This window comes from Carassius gibelio, chromosome B7, assembly GCF_023724105.1.
Source record: "Carassius gibelio isolate Cgi1373 ecotype wild population from Czech Republic chromosome B7, carGib1.2-hapl.c, whole genome shotgun sequence".
Lineage (NCBI taxonomy): Eukaryota > Metazoa > Chordata > Actinopteri > Cypriniformes > Cyprinidae > Carassius > Carassius gibelio.
The window spans coordinates 27,368,129-27,383,786 of NC_068402.1; the positions used below are offsets into that span (position 1 = coordinate 27,368,129).

Below are 15,658 nucleotides of genomic sequence, written 5' to 3' on the forward strand. Positions count from 1 at the left end.
GTCATATTTTTGTCTCTACTCTAAGATATCATGTGACCCCATGGTTCTGTTTGAGGAAAATTTAAAGCAGGCTGCAAATGTCAAACACACTTAAAATGTTCAGTTGACTTCATTCAGAGCCACAAAATAATTAATTACAGACTTTATTATATTTTTTTCTTTCCTACTATGACAGAATTAAAGTCACTATATGAACTGTTCAAATCTCCTTCTGTCTTTTTCTGGTTGTCTCTTTCGCTCCGTGTTAAACTGAGGCCACACACTGAGCTCTCCTACATGGAAATGCTGCAAGTGCTGACAAACAGTGTTTGATCTTTCATTTTTGGACTTCAGAGTGCTTCAAAAGGGTTTGTCTGTCTGTCTATGTGTGTGTGCTAGAGAAATAGTAAATCAAAGTAAATTTGCCCTCAACTGCACAAGCAGGATGTCGGTCGTCACTAAACACGCCATTTAAAAATTAAGCAAAAGTCTCTCCTGTGACCTCATAATTGTAGATGTGTGTATGTGTGTGTGTGTGTGCATTATAGTGGATTAGTCTGACTCTGCATGGTTTCTTTTCTCAGCAAGACTTTGAGCACAAGAAGAGGGAAACGCCACAGCCACTACTGAGAAAGCGCCTGGCAAGTGACAAGCTTTACTCAGCCTTAAACCTTTTGTCTCTTATCCTGTCTTTCACACATACACACAAAACTTTGTGACGGATGCACACGAAGCTATTCAGTCAATCACTTGAACTGTCTTCCTCTCACTTTATCGCATCCTTTTACCTTCTGATTTCATTCTTCTCTCTCACTCTCTTTCTCTCTCTGTGTAGCTAGAGATTATTCCAAAACAATGCCAATGTCAATCTCAACAGCAGCAACAAAAAATTATCATGTTTTCCCCTCATTTGTAGGTGTCTTGGATAATAGCATCTGCTAAATGGCTGAATGTAATGAAGAATGCTCAATTCTCCAGGGATAATTTCTATGAGAAATAAAGTGGCACTTTTTACATCAGTCTCAATAAGTTTGAAAAATCTAATGGATGCTATTGTTTTGTTTGTTACATGAGTCGCACTCATATAATCTTGACCCAAAAATGAAAAAGGGTCAATCCTATTTATGCAGTAGATTTTATGTCCCCAGTCTTATAAAAATGAATAAGGATAGAAATCATATTAGTTTTTCTTTTATTTAGAGTTTTACATATCTGTTACTTTGATTTGAGCCATTGTAATATTTTTTTTACCTTTTTTTTTGGCCTTTTTTATTAAATTTTTACAAACAAATTATGTTTTTATTTGTGTAATCTCACCTTTGACCTGAAGGGCTCAGGGAATCCTCCGTGTGGTATTCCAATGTGTCCTTGCAGGAATTCCACAACAGACAGAGGGAAGGAGAGCTCGTCTGCTCTCTCTTCTACCTCAGCACGGGACAGAGAGTTCTGCACCATAAACTGGGCCAGATCACCCACAATCTTAGAGGAGGGGGTCACCTGAAGAAACAAAAGGGAAATTGTTTCAAAAGAATCCAAGAGAACTACAGTAAATATGAGGATTTGAGAGGAAGAAAGACACACATGGTGAAGAAAAGAAAAAAGCAGGTGATTAAGGAGAGGAATAAAATGTTAAATGTCACGCCGTTTTCTTTCACATAAATAGTTCAGCTCTCTGTGAAAAATACTTTATATAAAGCAAAACTGCTGTCCAGTTTGAAACTTGCAGTGTAGGCTATACACTTTGAAAGCTTTGCCTTAAAAAAGTACCATAGTAGTACAGTTTTGGCCTATCAAATATTTTGATATATGCCAAGATAATAAGCTCCAAGGAGTTTTAAAAAGATATAATTTTGCCATGGTAAAAAACATTGTACATTTTGGTACAAATTAAACAAACAAAAACTGTAACCACTCTAGGACTGGAGTGTTGAGAGTAGGTCAAAAAAGGAAAGAAATAGAGTGACATTTAGGATTAAGTTTTGTAATAGAGTCCTAGACCAAAGTTACGCAAGGTTAATCCTTGTTTAAATACAAAGCCACAGACATGACATGTGCAAAGACTTATTGGGAGCAAAAGATTTAACAACAACCCCACAGACCCCGAGTGACTCGAGCCCCGCCGGGACTGTAGAGGAAAACACAGCGGAGACCTCCAAACTCTAAGGTGACCAATTAAAAAACTTATTTTGCACAAATTTCAACATTATACACTTTTACATGAGTTACATGTGTTCTTTGAATGATATTAAAATTCTGACACTCTTGCATAACTCTCCTCTGCTTCAGAAATTCAGTCATCTCAGCCAGGGAATACTGCTCATATGACTCTCCGTAAGATGAGCACTTAACTGTCTGGATAATCAAATGTGATTTCACTAAATTAAGCGTGAATGTTACTTCATCCTGCCACAGTCATTTGAAGTCAAGACACCGGAGTTCGTGTTAAATCAAATCCTAAAGACTCATGGTGGCTGGGGTGCTCCTGCTTTGGTTGCGTTAAGAATAGCAGAGTACCATACTATTTTGCAGCGTGTTATTAAACAAATTTTGAATTTTTTTTTGACTCATAATGTTTTAAATATAAACTCATAGGCCTTTTTTTAAGTGGCATACAAAAATATTACTACCATTCTTGTTGATGGCTAATTGTGAAATTATTCTCAAAACATAATACATAGAAAAAAACATAAATTGAGTGAATCCAAAAGAAAGCACTATTCTGGTGAAAGATTCAAATTATGAGGATGCTGCCCTCAGTTACAAAGCAATCCTTCAATTTCTGAGTTGACTTGGAATAGAGAGAAAAATCAATGAGTTGTTAATTAAGTAGAGGATTTGTTAAGTACCCAGACACAATGCAAAACTCGGTCAGGCCAAGTCACTGTGATGGAGGCTGTCGGGGAAAAGTGTTATAAGATGAGACTGAGATGGGATTAAGAGGGGATCAAACACACACACACACACGCACACACAGAGTAATCCTCCTGCCCGTCAGTGTCTCCTCTTACTGCTTTTCTGATGTACTGTAATCCTTCTGTGTACATCTCAGTTGCTCTCTGCTTCTGCCTCTCAGTCTTTGCTTCCTCTCTCTATCTCTCTCTCTCTTTCTCTCTCTCACACACACACACACACACACACAGCAGGCCTAGAGGTATTTTCTCTCTCCTGTGTTATTGTGCAGGGTATCTCCGGCTAACTGACAGGGTACATCTGTTTGGCCATCGGCATGGACAGCGAGCGCTTTGAACTCAAGAGAACGGTTTGTGAGTGTCAGTGCTTGCTGCTGCTTCAAAAGAAACAGAATTAGTGGAGTGTGTGTACAGTGTGTGTCTCAGCAAACTGGATCGCAAGAAAGAGCAAGACATGAAGGTCGTGTTCAGAACTGAAAACTAGCATAATGCTTACTGTGCAAAATATACACTATGCTGCCTAATATTTAGATATTTTTAAATATAGATTTATATTGAGAATATATATGTATCAGTATTGCCCGGGCTGATCCAAAATGAGCGGGTGCCTGCAGTCAATCGCGGTTACCTGCGGTTACGAGTAATCCAAAAATATTTTTAATGATATTCGGGTCGCGGTCGGTCGGGTCGTTTGAAATAAAGATGCCAATTAAACCTTTGTAATTTATATAGTACTAGACACAATTTTGAAATACATAGGCCTACACTTTATTGGCTGAATAACTGGTGCGAAGATGACGCACAAGCTCAGTCTGCAGGTAGAGATGGAGGCGGCAAGAGAAAAGGTGAAGTCTGGGGAGCAACTACGCTGTTTTTGGTAAAACATGATTTTGACGACTTCATTAAGTTTTGTTTTTATAGAAAACTATTTTTAAAAGATTTTCATTTTGTATAAATTGTATCATAATTTTGATCAATGTTTTATCAATGAATTGCTCGTATTTAATAAATAAGAAGCAAATATATATAGCAGACAATGTAATGAGGCACCAGCACGATCACTTCCATTGCATGTGAACTGGAGGGCGCCGAAACTCCGCTTGTGCTTCACAGATTTGAGAAATATAGGCTATATATTTCAGAAAGCTTGAAATGTCTAATTTTAAACGAAAATATTCAAACCAAAACTAATAGACTACTCTCTGAATATGTAATCCATATGAAATGTCCATTTCTCTCTGGTGAGTCCACATCGTCAACTTCATCTTTGCAGCAACACAGAGAACAGCAGTTTATTACTAAACAATTACTAAACAATCCTAGCTAATTTAGACACATTCATAATCAAATTGAATTTGTGCAAGCTTTATGCGTGCGGTCATAAGGCTTATTATCCTGTAGGCTATAGCCTATTTAAGTAATTAAATTAATATAAAGGGGCGATTTGTCCACGAATGGCTTAAATGAACAACTACCAGTCGACTAGAAAAAAAATTGTCGGAGGCAGCTCTTATTCCATATATTTTTGAACCAGCAAACCATTCTGGGTTGAGCGAGCGACCCCATGGAATGAGTTATCTGTGTGGAGTATTCAGAACTGCGCTCTCCGCTCACGAACGCTCTCCGCTCCCCTATACATCCCCCCTCCCCCCGCACCACTACGTCTATGGCCCAGTGACACTACGCTGAGCATTTACTACTTTTAAAAAATGCGGGTTTAAGAAGCTGGTTGGGTACAATATTTTCTTTTTCTTTTTTTTCGGTTCGAGTTGCGGGCGGGTTATTTGAAAACGTCGGTCGGGTGCGGGTTGTTTATACATTGACCCGCGCATCATTAATATATATAAAAATATAGAATATTTATTGTGCTCACCAAGGCTGCATTTATTTTGATTACAAATCTAATAAAAAATTTTTAATTGTGTAATATTATTATAATTTCAAATAACAGATTTTAGTTGTAATATTTTTAAATGTAATTTATTCCTGGGTTGGCAAATCCAAATTTTCAGCAGCCATTACTCCTTTATTACCTTCGTCATCACTGTTACATGATCATTCAGAAATAATTTTACTATGCTGATTGGTGCTCAAATAACATTTCTTATTATTAGTGGAGGAGGTAACAAATTACAACTACTCGCGTTACTGTGAGTAGTTTTTTTCATGGTACTTGTACTTATTTAAGTATATTTTTAAAGCTGTAGCCTACTTGTACTTAAGTACAAATTTAGCTAAATAATCTACTTTGATATTTTTTAATCATAGTGGGTTACTGAGTATGCCCACAATTTGAATTGATATTCAAACCTTTGACAGCACTTCAGTAACTAAATTAAGATATCTGATCGTGTAGGGAGCAGTAAAGGCCCTGATATCTGAACCAGTAAAAGATGCCGCTGCAGCAGGTGAAGAGCTCAGACAGTGAGGGAGCTCAGCATAATTTATGGATTCAAAGTTTGGAGAAACAAACTACATGGTAGTGTTATCATAAATATCTATATATAGATACCAGTACTGAAATATCTGACACTGCTGCGTCTCTCTTTCCTGTCTTTTTGACATGCATCCGTCTCCTGTCAATTACAGTCTGAATGTCTGCGCAGGATTGCAGGTATTCTGCATAATTTGAATCATTCCCGCGCAAATGTGGTGAGTGCTTTATTGTAACATGAGAACACAGTCATGTAATTGCAGAAAACTGGATGCAAGCTCTGAAATAGGCGTAACTTATACAAATGAATTGCCTGTCTTCTCACTCCAATAATGCTCAGACTGCGTGCAGTCGCGATGGCTCTGTGTTTTGTATAGTAGAAAGATTTATCTTTGCTCCTGGATTAAATTTTTTCAGAAGTTATAAACCATTCAGAAAATATCCACGCCTGACTGATGAAAATCTTACTTGAAATTTTATTGGCTATAAGTGAAATGCACCAGAAAAAGTCTTTCAACTATCACAAATGGAACTTTAATTTCTTTACAATGTATGCTAAAATTTTATGCTAAAAATGTTTTGGAATGGGATAATTGTCTAGGATATATAAATATCCTATTCTGTACAAACATTACAGGTCAAAGCCATCTGATGTTCCATTTATCTAAATAAATAGGCTTTTTTTTTTTGCAAATTCAGTTCAGTTTGAAATCAAATTTAAAATAAAGCTGTAAGCTTTTGCAACAAAGTTACCCTATTTTAAAGACACAAACACAGAATGAGCAAATGCTTAAGACTGATATTTTTGTAATGGTAATTGAAAAATGTTTAAATGTATTTAAATAAAAGCCTATATTAAAATATTTAATAAATAATAAATTTAGCCAATGGTATTGAAAATTGACTGTCATGAAATCCAAAATGGCCCTACTTACTTTTTAGTGTGCATTACTAGTTTTGTGGAGAACAATTGAACTGTTCAAGTCAATACACAGGGAAAAAAAAAAGTGTCTGCTGTCGTAATCTTTAATCAAAAACTGAAAATTGCCTTCCGCTCTGGAATGGTGTTCTTGCTCTGATGACTTCAGTTTGATGGCTTGGAAGAGAATCCTCTTGTTAAGTCACGTCGTAAGGACTGCTGTTTCTGGGTGCAAGTCTTTACTCATTTCACTTGAGAATACGATCTCAGCAGCCATTTATGAGCATTAATTAATTAATATTACATATTTAAGCTAAGCATTTTAAAAAAAATAGCTGTGCACACTTCAGTCTCTGTGCTCACAATGTCTGAATAATATTTTAGTTGAATCACTGTCAGGCTATCTGGGATTTCAGTATGAAGATAAAGGTTAAGGTTATATTTTTTCAGTATTACATGACATCGTGGGTGTATATTAGCACAGTTTGTTGTTTTTTGGGTGGCGTCTGGCAGAGCGTTAGGACCCAGAAGCAGTGAAGCATGATATCAGACATAACAAGCAGATATTCTTAACCTCTCCTATCCAACCGTGAATCTGCTATGAGCAAGAGGTGGAGAGAAGGTACGGCACAATAAAACCCTGACCTTTATTCAATATTCCATTTCAATTGGAAATACATTACAACAATGAAGTCCGTTGCAACTTCTGGTTAACGGGTACCTTAATTTTGATATTATTCTAAGGTATTAAAGTTCGAAATTGCTGTATCATGACCACTAATTCACATACTTTGTCAATAAGATAAAAGTGATATGAATTTCAACTTTAATATGAATATTTTTGGTAATTCATTAAATATCGCAGGCTAAAAAGTAACTAGTAACTAGTACTCTGAGTAATTTCTGAGTAGTAGTACTTTAAAAAAAATTTTTTTACTGCATTGTAGTTGAATTATTAATTTAATTTCACATAGTTGCAGTATTACAGTCACACCAGTTCATTGGTGTGTATGTGTGTGTACAAGTGTGTGTCCGCGAGTTGATGTGTTAATTTTGCACTCTAGATGTTTTAGTGGTTCATCCCTTCATTACTTTGCATTTTTTTCTGCGCTGTGGGGGATTTGTAGATGGTACACGTAAAAATGTTCTGTATTTTTTATATTTTTTTCCCCATTCATTTCTTATGGTCGTCATTTCTGACCGAAGACCACCATGTTTTTTGTGTGTGTTCACACTCCATATGCCATAAAATGAATGTAGCATCTTTAAAAATTCTAAATGTAAAATGATCCGGTCAGAAATGACCGAAAACCACACAAGGGTTAATTAATTATTATTAACTATTATATATATATATATATATTATTATTATTATTTTATTTTTATTAGTAGTCTTTTTTATTTATTTGTAACAAATCTTTTGTTATGTGAAAGTCTGTACCATCACTTTCGCTTTAACTTTTGGCAAATAACAAGAATTTTGTCCTACCATTTGGTGAGGGATATCACACATGGTTCATTCATAAACGGCACATTCTGGCAAATGTAGTGGGTCATCAAGGTATTTTGTGCATAAAGGAAATTCACATACTTTATACAAAGTATAAATAATGCATAAGGCTACTACTTTCTTTAAAAAAAAAAAATGTGGCATGCTATTCCGAACATAACCTGACAGAGAGAGAGAGAGAGAGAGAGAGAGAGAGAGAGAGAGAGAGAGAGAGAGAGAGAGAGAGAGATGGCAACAGCAAAAGGAATATAAATATAGTATCACCACAAGATTCCAAAATCCAGTCCATTTCCCCCCAACCTATGAACTAAACTGAAGATGTGTGGGTGTGTGTGTGTGTGGGGCGGGGGTGAATTGAACTGTACGTAAACAGAAACTTCTTTAAGGAGAATCACAATAATTGATTCCACTGAGCGGAAGACTGAAGCAAGTGATGCCAGACACATTTCAGCTGATCGGTTAATTTGGTTTTAGAGGGCAGAGTGCAGCACAGCAGAAGCCAACACTGGCAGGTGAAATTGACTGCTGCTATCAGATTATGAGACTGATCATCTGATCACACTGTTTCTGTGACAGATAGTTGCAGAACTTGTTCTTATGTACGAACTGTACATCCAGGATCTGCACTATGCCTTGTTTCTAAAATAACTTTGTAATATGTAATTATTTAAATTTGAACAGAGGAAAGAATGAAGTGTGCTTGTGATTAAATTACTTCGTTGCCATTTTGGGTACACGGCAGCAAAAATTTACGTTTTAAGCTAATTGCTAGGTTTGAATCAACAGGGACAAAAGCTTCGACTATATACATGTGGAATATAAATGACAGAAAATCCAACAGAAAAGAAAGGAGCCACTTTATTCACTGGCCTTCAAGGACACTCTTCAGTATGTGGAACAGAGGAGGAGGAGAGAGAAAGAAAGAAAGAAAGAAAAAGAAAGAGTGGGTGACACATTTGGAATCAAAATGAGATTTTTGGAGGTCTTACTTTGATAAGGTCTCCCAGCAGCTTGTTGGCTTCGACGTAGGCTTTCTTCACCTCTTTGAACTTGTTACCGAGGCCCATGCTGTGGGCCTGGAAGTGTAGGTTGGTGTACTGGCCCCCTGGGATCTCATTTTCATAAACATCTGCATTACCAGACTTCATTGTGGCGGTGCAGTCGAAGGGAGCATACAGACCTCGAGCCACTTCCCAGAACTCGCTGTATTCATAGACTCTGTCCAGAGAAACCCCTGCATGACAGGAGAAGTGTGTTACAAATACAGCAACTTTACTGTAGGATGAGCAGCGATACAGCTTCATGCATACGTAAGGCTTCACATAAGACGCCAATTTAAATTTTAACGACACTACCCATGATTCTGCAGAGAAATATTGACCAATCAGAAAACCGGTGAAGAAAATGTGCCAATACTGGTAAATCAAATTTAACCATGGTTTTACTACAAATAAAACCAAAAAACATGGTTATTATGGTTAAAACATGGTGAACAAAGTAATCATGGTTTTACTACACTAACTATAGTTTAATCATGGTATTTGTTAAAAAAAGAATGTTGATTAAATTTTGAGTTTAAATCAAGACTTTTTGTCTGAAATTTTCAAATATACATTTTCTGCAAATCAAAGTGTGTAGTGTCATGCTTTCCCTCAAAGCTGGTTTATTTGGGTCAAGAAGAAAAAAAAAGAATCTATATTTCATATTGATTTCTTTATTTATCTGATAAGTAGCCATATAATTAGCAGGAAAATGTACATGCAGCCAGACAGCGTGATCATTGCCCCTACGAAGAGCACGGGTCTGTACTAACTAGATTATCCTTTATGTAGTCTAAGTGTAGGCTGTTTATGAGCACCAGGCAATGTAACAATTAAAAATCATTCAAATGATGTACAGGTCACAGTTTTGGCCATAAACATTATTTAAACATATTACTATTGCATATTCATAATATCATTTTTAGATTCACTCAGATTGTGACATGAGATTGGCTTTTCAAATCTTTTTAACAAGATATAGTGACTGCTCAGAGTAATTAGTCATCACTTAAGGTGTCTTTAAAACCTAGGAAAGACATATATATATATGTGTGTGTGTGTGTGTGTGTGTGTGTGTGTGTATATTACAGATGGGAATGATTGGGCTGAAAGTATTAATTTAGTGAAATTAATCACCCTGTTCTTTCATATGTATATAAGTGGTAATGTTGATAGCTCTGTCTTCCTCTTTTTGCTGGGGACATTTGACTGATAGATACTGTTGTCCTAATCTGACACATCTCAAAACACACCATCAATCCATCAATAAAGGCCCTGCATAAAGTCAGGCTGTAATAATCAATGTGAAACCTCCAGTTTCCAGGCCACACACACACACACACACACACACACACACTTTTATATTTAACACACTTGCATGCCATCAGAGAGAAGCTCTCTGATATTATTATTCTCCTGCTGGGTTTGCGTCACTCCAGCAGACAAGAGTAACCAGTCCATTAAGTGAAGTCAGTGTACATCGTGTGCTGTACTCAATGTACTACAGTAGATAAAGGTTCCTAAATGCCTCTAAAATCAATGTGTGCTTATGAATGTGTATTTTTTAGTGTGTATGTATGTGTGCTTGCAAGAGTTATAAATGATGATAACATTTTCTGATTGGCAGATAATTTTTTTGCTGTATACAGAGCTTTGGGCTGTCAAGCGTGATTTCTCAGGGCACCTATTTCAGTGATATCTGTCAAATAATGGGGATATTTAATGCATGATATATATAAAAAAATGCTTGCAGCAGATTTAAGACAAGATGCTCAAACAAAGCATGCCATTCGCTTGCATACTAAGGTGGTTGCCTGGTTTTTCCCAAAATGATGGTTTTCGAGTTGTTTTGGGTACGTTCAGCTATGAGAGCAGTTGGCCAACCAGCTAATTTAACACCCACTTGGATCAGGCTGGCAGTATAGGAGATAAAGCTTGAAATAATGTCAGATTGTAAAACAAAGTTGCATTGTGAGATGAAGAATCATGCTGTACGATATAAAGTCACACTGTGAGACACCAAATCACACTGAGACAAAGTCATTATTGGGAGATAATAAAGTTGCAATAATAAATGAAGCAATGATGAGATACAAATTTGTATGCAAAGTAAGAAACTTCTGCATGGGAGTCCAGTTAAATAGCTAAGATCAGCAAACACTGGTTTGAGATGTTTTTCCAGCAGAGAAAACAAACAACAGCACAATTATATGACATAATTCTATACCTTGTGTTCTGAACTAAACAAAACTGAGCTAAATGTTGCATTTCGTGTTGAGCTCTGAGGTCAGAACAGTTTGTTCATATCATGCTGGAATTTACTGACATCAATACAGAATCGCACAACATTGCAAAGAATGTGTGTGTGTGTGTGTGTGAGAGAGAGAGAGATAGAGAGAGAGAGAGAAGACAAAGCAGAGATCTTTTTAAAAGTGAACATAAAGGGCTTGCAGAGGGATACAACTTTTGATTGTGAAAGTGAGTCCAAACTTCCCACTGAGAATTGAGAGATGTAGGAAAAAAAAATGACAGATGGAGAACGAAAGAGAAGAGTTAGTGTAAGCAGTGGGCTTGAAAACTGCATGGAAATACAGGGAAATGGAAGAAAATGAACTTATACAGTATAGAGATACAGTATAGAAGGACAAAAACAATACAAACATATAGGGACAGATGAGTGTAGGCGAAAGAGAATGGGCAAAAACTGGAAATAAAGGAAAAGATTAGAATGAGTGAACAAAAAAGCCTGAAGGGAGAACAATGGAGCGAAAGAATATTTGAGAGACAACGTGTGCTAGAACGGAAAAGAGAAGAAAGAAACACAAATCAATAGCATGGCAGCTAGATGGGCCAATGCAGAAATACATTTTTTTTAAATAAAATTAAATAAATACAACTATAAACTAAACTAAAGTTACTAACTAACAACAAATCAACACAAGGCATGTGTAAGAGGCTTTGACAAGTGTGGGGTACGACAAATGTGTCTAGCATTCATAACAAACTGTTCTAATGGCTGATGCAGAGACAGAGAGCTAAAGCTTTACTTGTGCTAGCTTGCTACACTGGCAACTAAATTAACCAATGCAATACACTCGAGAGAATACCAATGACAGTAAGAGAGAGTGATGAGAGGGAATGAGGTATCTTCAAGAAACTGAAGGTCTTCTGTGACCAATTATCTCAACAGATGTGCTCATGAATAAAAAAAAAAGCTCTTGTACTTAAACACACATGCTTAAGTGGTAGAAAAGCACAATATATACTCAATTCTAATCTCACACATTTGTTTAGCATTTTCCATTGTTCTTTTTCCATATTTAGATGTGTCGTATATATAGTGTACTAATTTAGTTAGCTGTTTGAAAGGTAAACTTAAAAAAAAAAAACTTAATACATTAAAAAATATATTTAAATTAATCTTTCTTTATGTGTCTATAAATACAGTTTTTTATATAAAACCTAATATATAGCAAAAATAAATTAACTATATTAATTTAAATGAATGACATCTTTTCCAAATGACATTGAACTTTCTTCTTCTCTTTTTCTTAAACAGAGGTTTGCTCTTTCAGTCAAATGCCCAGAGCCAAAGCTTTAAACTGTGGTTTGGCGGCATTCATGAACAGATTGTTTTGCAAAGCAACTGTATATAACTAAATTAATGTATAAATGTATAGAAGAGAAAGAATCTGGAAATGGTTATTTTGTCATTTATATACACACACAATCTACTCAATTTTCTTGCAGCACTGCAGATCTGCAGCTTTAGAGTCTGTGTTCAATCAGCTAAGAGGTCACAGCGTGACATAGCAATCTTCGATTGGCCACACGTCTTCACATGATATGAATTTGCAGGTGCAAGAGTGCATCAAAGTGGAACTTTAGAAATGCACAACTTTGCACAATCTTGCATTTACGGACTCTAACATTCACATGCATAAGAATGGAATTCAATGGAAAGTGCCTAAACTGGGGTAACCACAGTATTTTCTATTTTGTATAAATGACATCCATATGTCAAAGAGTGGAATTTGTTTAATTCAGCCATTCAGCCTTGTTTTATGCACCAATCAGAACAGACAAATTGCATCTGAAAACTGGAACTAATTTTTGTGCCATATATTTGTGCTGGTGTGAACATATTTTTAAGGTTTGAGCCCTTTAGCTCTAAGATTTAAAGATCAGAATGTAAACCTGCATAATCTGTGTTTCTGACATGAATGATACTGCAAACTGTGTAGCCTTTACAGTGTAGAAAATTTTCAGCTTTCGACTAGTCACACAGTTCTCACTATTAGCTAACGATTAACGATGACTTTTCGCTCAATAAACTCCTAATTTGCTGCTTATTAATACTAAGGTGTAAAATATGGTAATGCAGAACAAGGCATTAATAGTGCTTTATAAGTACTAAAAGAAGCTAATGTGGGAATTGGGAATTGTTCAACAAGGATTATAATAATTACATTTTAAAGCACAGCCACCACAAAATCAGACTTTAGCACCTCTTTGAGATTCTTTCTGAAGTTAAATACAGATTCTAATTCATAAGATATAGTTTAATAGCCATGATACTGTTAATGAAATCGAATCTTTTCCCAACTATGATAGGCTTCTAAAAATGCCTTGCATTGTTTACATTGGTGTCTGATATTTTAAAGCAGTCACTGCAATTTAGGAAAGAAATCAACCAAATCTGTATGGGTGTGAAAATATTCATATGTAACTCTCTTTGCAATTGTTAACATTTTCAAAAGTAACTGCAACTTAATTACATTTTTTTTCTCAGTAGCTACAAGAGATTAGAGTAACATTTATTTTGTAATTAAATTGCCTAAATCCGATACATGTAACTAGTTAACCTCAAACACTGCTTAATAAGCAACTAATTAATAGTGAGATTAGGTCTAAACTAAAGTTTTATCCCATAAACTTACAATATAAGATGTACCTCAGCCATATCTAGCGATTTTCTGATTTAAGTCTATAAGCAAACCACCTCAACAACCTACTGCATAGTGATGCTCCTGGCAAGCACCCAGAACACCCTAACAACCGCATAGCAACGTTCTGGCAACCACCCAGAACTTGCATTGTGATGGCTATGTTTGTATGAAAATATTTTTTGGGGGTGGGGGGTATCTCAGTGTTTAAAGAGACATTGACAGATTATTGTGTATGGTGTGGCTGCATGAGAGATTGTTCAAGAAAATAAGATTGTACTCTGGAGAATTTGAAACTGAAGTGCTGCGGACATTATCTAACCACCCTGCCTCAAAGGAACCATATTTAGGGGACATAAGAGAGGGTGAGAAGGAGAGAGGGAGGGAAAGGCTGGGAAGGGGAACTATGATTTAACTTTGACGGTAATGAAGTGGAGTAAGGGGAAATAAATGTGTTAGTTAAAAAGAAAATGGGGGAGAGAAATGGGATGTCTCTCTACCTCTCTTTTCTTCTCCATCATTAGTCTTTGTCCAAGGAGTGTCAACACATTCCCATTTGCTTCTGCATGACCTTTGTTTAACATGCCTCTCAGAATACGGCAATTATCACACTCACATGGGCAGTCCAGCACACATGCACACAACTGTATAAAAGTACAAATGTATTGATATATGATGACAACCCCTACTGTGTCCCTTGATTAATGAGCTTAGCGACTTGACTAATTAGACGTCATTAATCAATTGAGCCTGCCCGCAACTTAGGCATCATTGAACTGATCACTGACAGCTGCACATGTACTGACCTAGGCCAGAAAAGCTGCACATGTACAGACCTAGGCAAGAAATAAACATAAAAGTGTGGACTAAAAGTCACATGTTGCTTAAGAACACAGCATATCTGATTGATTTCTGAAGGATCACGTAAAACACTGAAGACTAGAATAACCCTTAATAAAATGAACTATGGTTTTACTATAGTAAAAAAGTGTAAAAAGTCATTTGTGGTTATCACAGTTCAACTATAGTAACCATAGTCATAGCTTTGTCATGATAACAATAAATACAATTTGAAAAAAAAAAAAAACATTTGGGGTGCGTTTCGCCACTTAACTTGGTTCGTTTGGGAATATGTGAACACGGCAATCACGCTCAGATCCGCACATAAACAATCGGTTCGAGATCGCCCGAACAAGGTGGTCTCAGCTCGATTGAGAACAGACTTTATAGTGAGAAAGCAATCCTATCCATTGGATCAATGAACCAAGGTATATCAGAATGTATAACGGGTAATTACTTAAGTTCCATGAAAAACAGTAGACGATGTCAAAGCACGCCTTTTCATTTTATAATGCAATCTTATTGCTCTTCATAGTAGGTGCATTTTAACAATATTGGTCCGTTTAGAAACTTTACAGAGTGAAAGCAAACCGCACCAAGAATAAAAATGTATTATTATTAATATATATAATTATTTTAATCCCTGTTTCGGAACAAAGCAATCGATCTACAGGTGTGAAAGCACCCTTAAAATAGAAAACCTTTTTATTGATTGCAATAATTACACAGTGTTACTGTTTTCACTGTATTTTTATCACAAAACTTAAAAATCTTGCTGACCCCAAACTTTTAAAAGGTATTCTATATAAAAACATTTTTAAATATATGTTAAGTTATATTTTTGGGCAATGACATTATTTGACAAAAGGAGAGACAGGTTATTTTCGTTTAACAGGAACGAAAAAGTCGTTGAGTCCAACTTTTGTCCCCAGAAGAGCTGATATGTCAAGAGCTCTGCCCTCTAGCCTATGGCTCTGACTCTTTCTTTAAAAATCTGAACTGTTATTAAATATGCAGTGGATAAAGATACATGTCTACATAGTCCAAGAACTAAACGATAGCACACATGGAGGGAATAAAT

General features: G+C 36.1%; 1 protein-coding gene across 1 annotated transcript in view; it reads right to left on the reverse strand.

Moving 5' to 3' along the window:
* Positions 1–15,658, reverse strand: part of pcxb (pyruvate carboxylase b) — a 176,480-nt gene that overhangs the window by 15,492 nt on the left and 145,330 nt on the right. Inside the window, exons 17-18 of the mRNA XM_052560785.1 lie at positions 8,741–8,985; positions 1,297–1,476 (exon numbers count right to left, since the gene is read on the reverse strand). Of these exons, the coding sequence (XP_052416745.1) occupies positions 1,297–1,476; positions 8,741–8,985 (425 nt within the window). The remainder of the gene's footprint in view (positions 1–1,296; positions 1,477–8,740; positions 8,986–15,658) is intronic.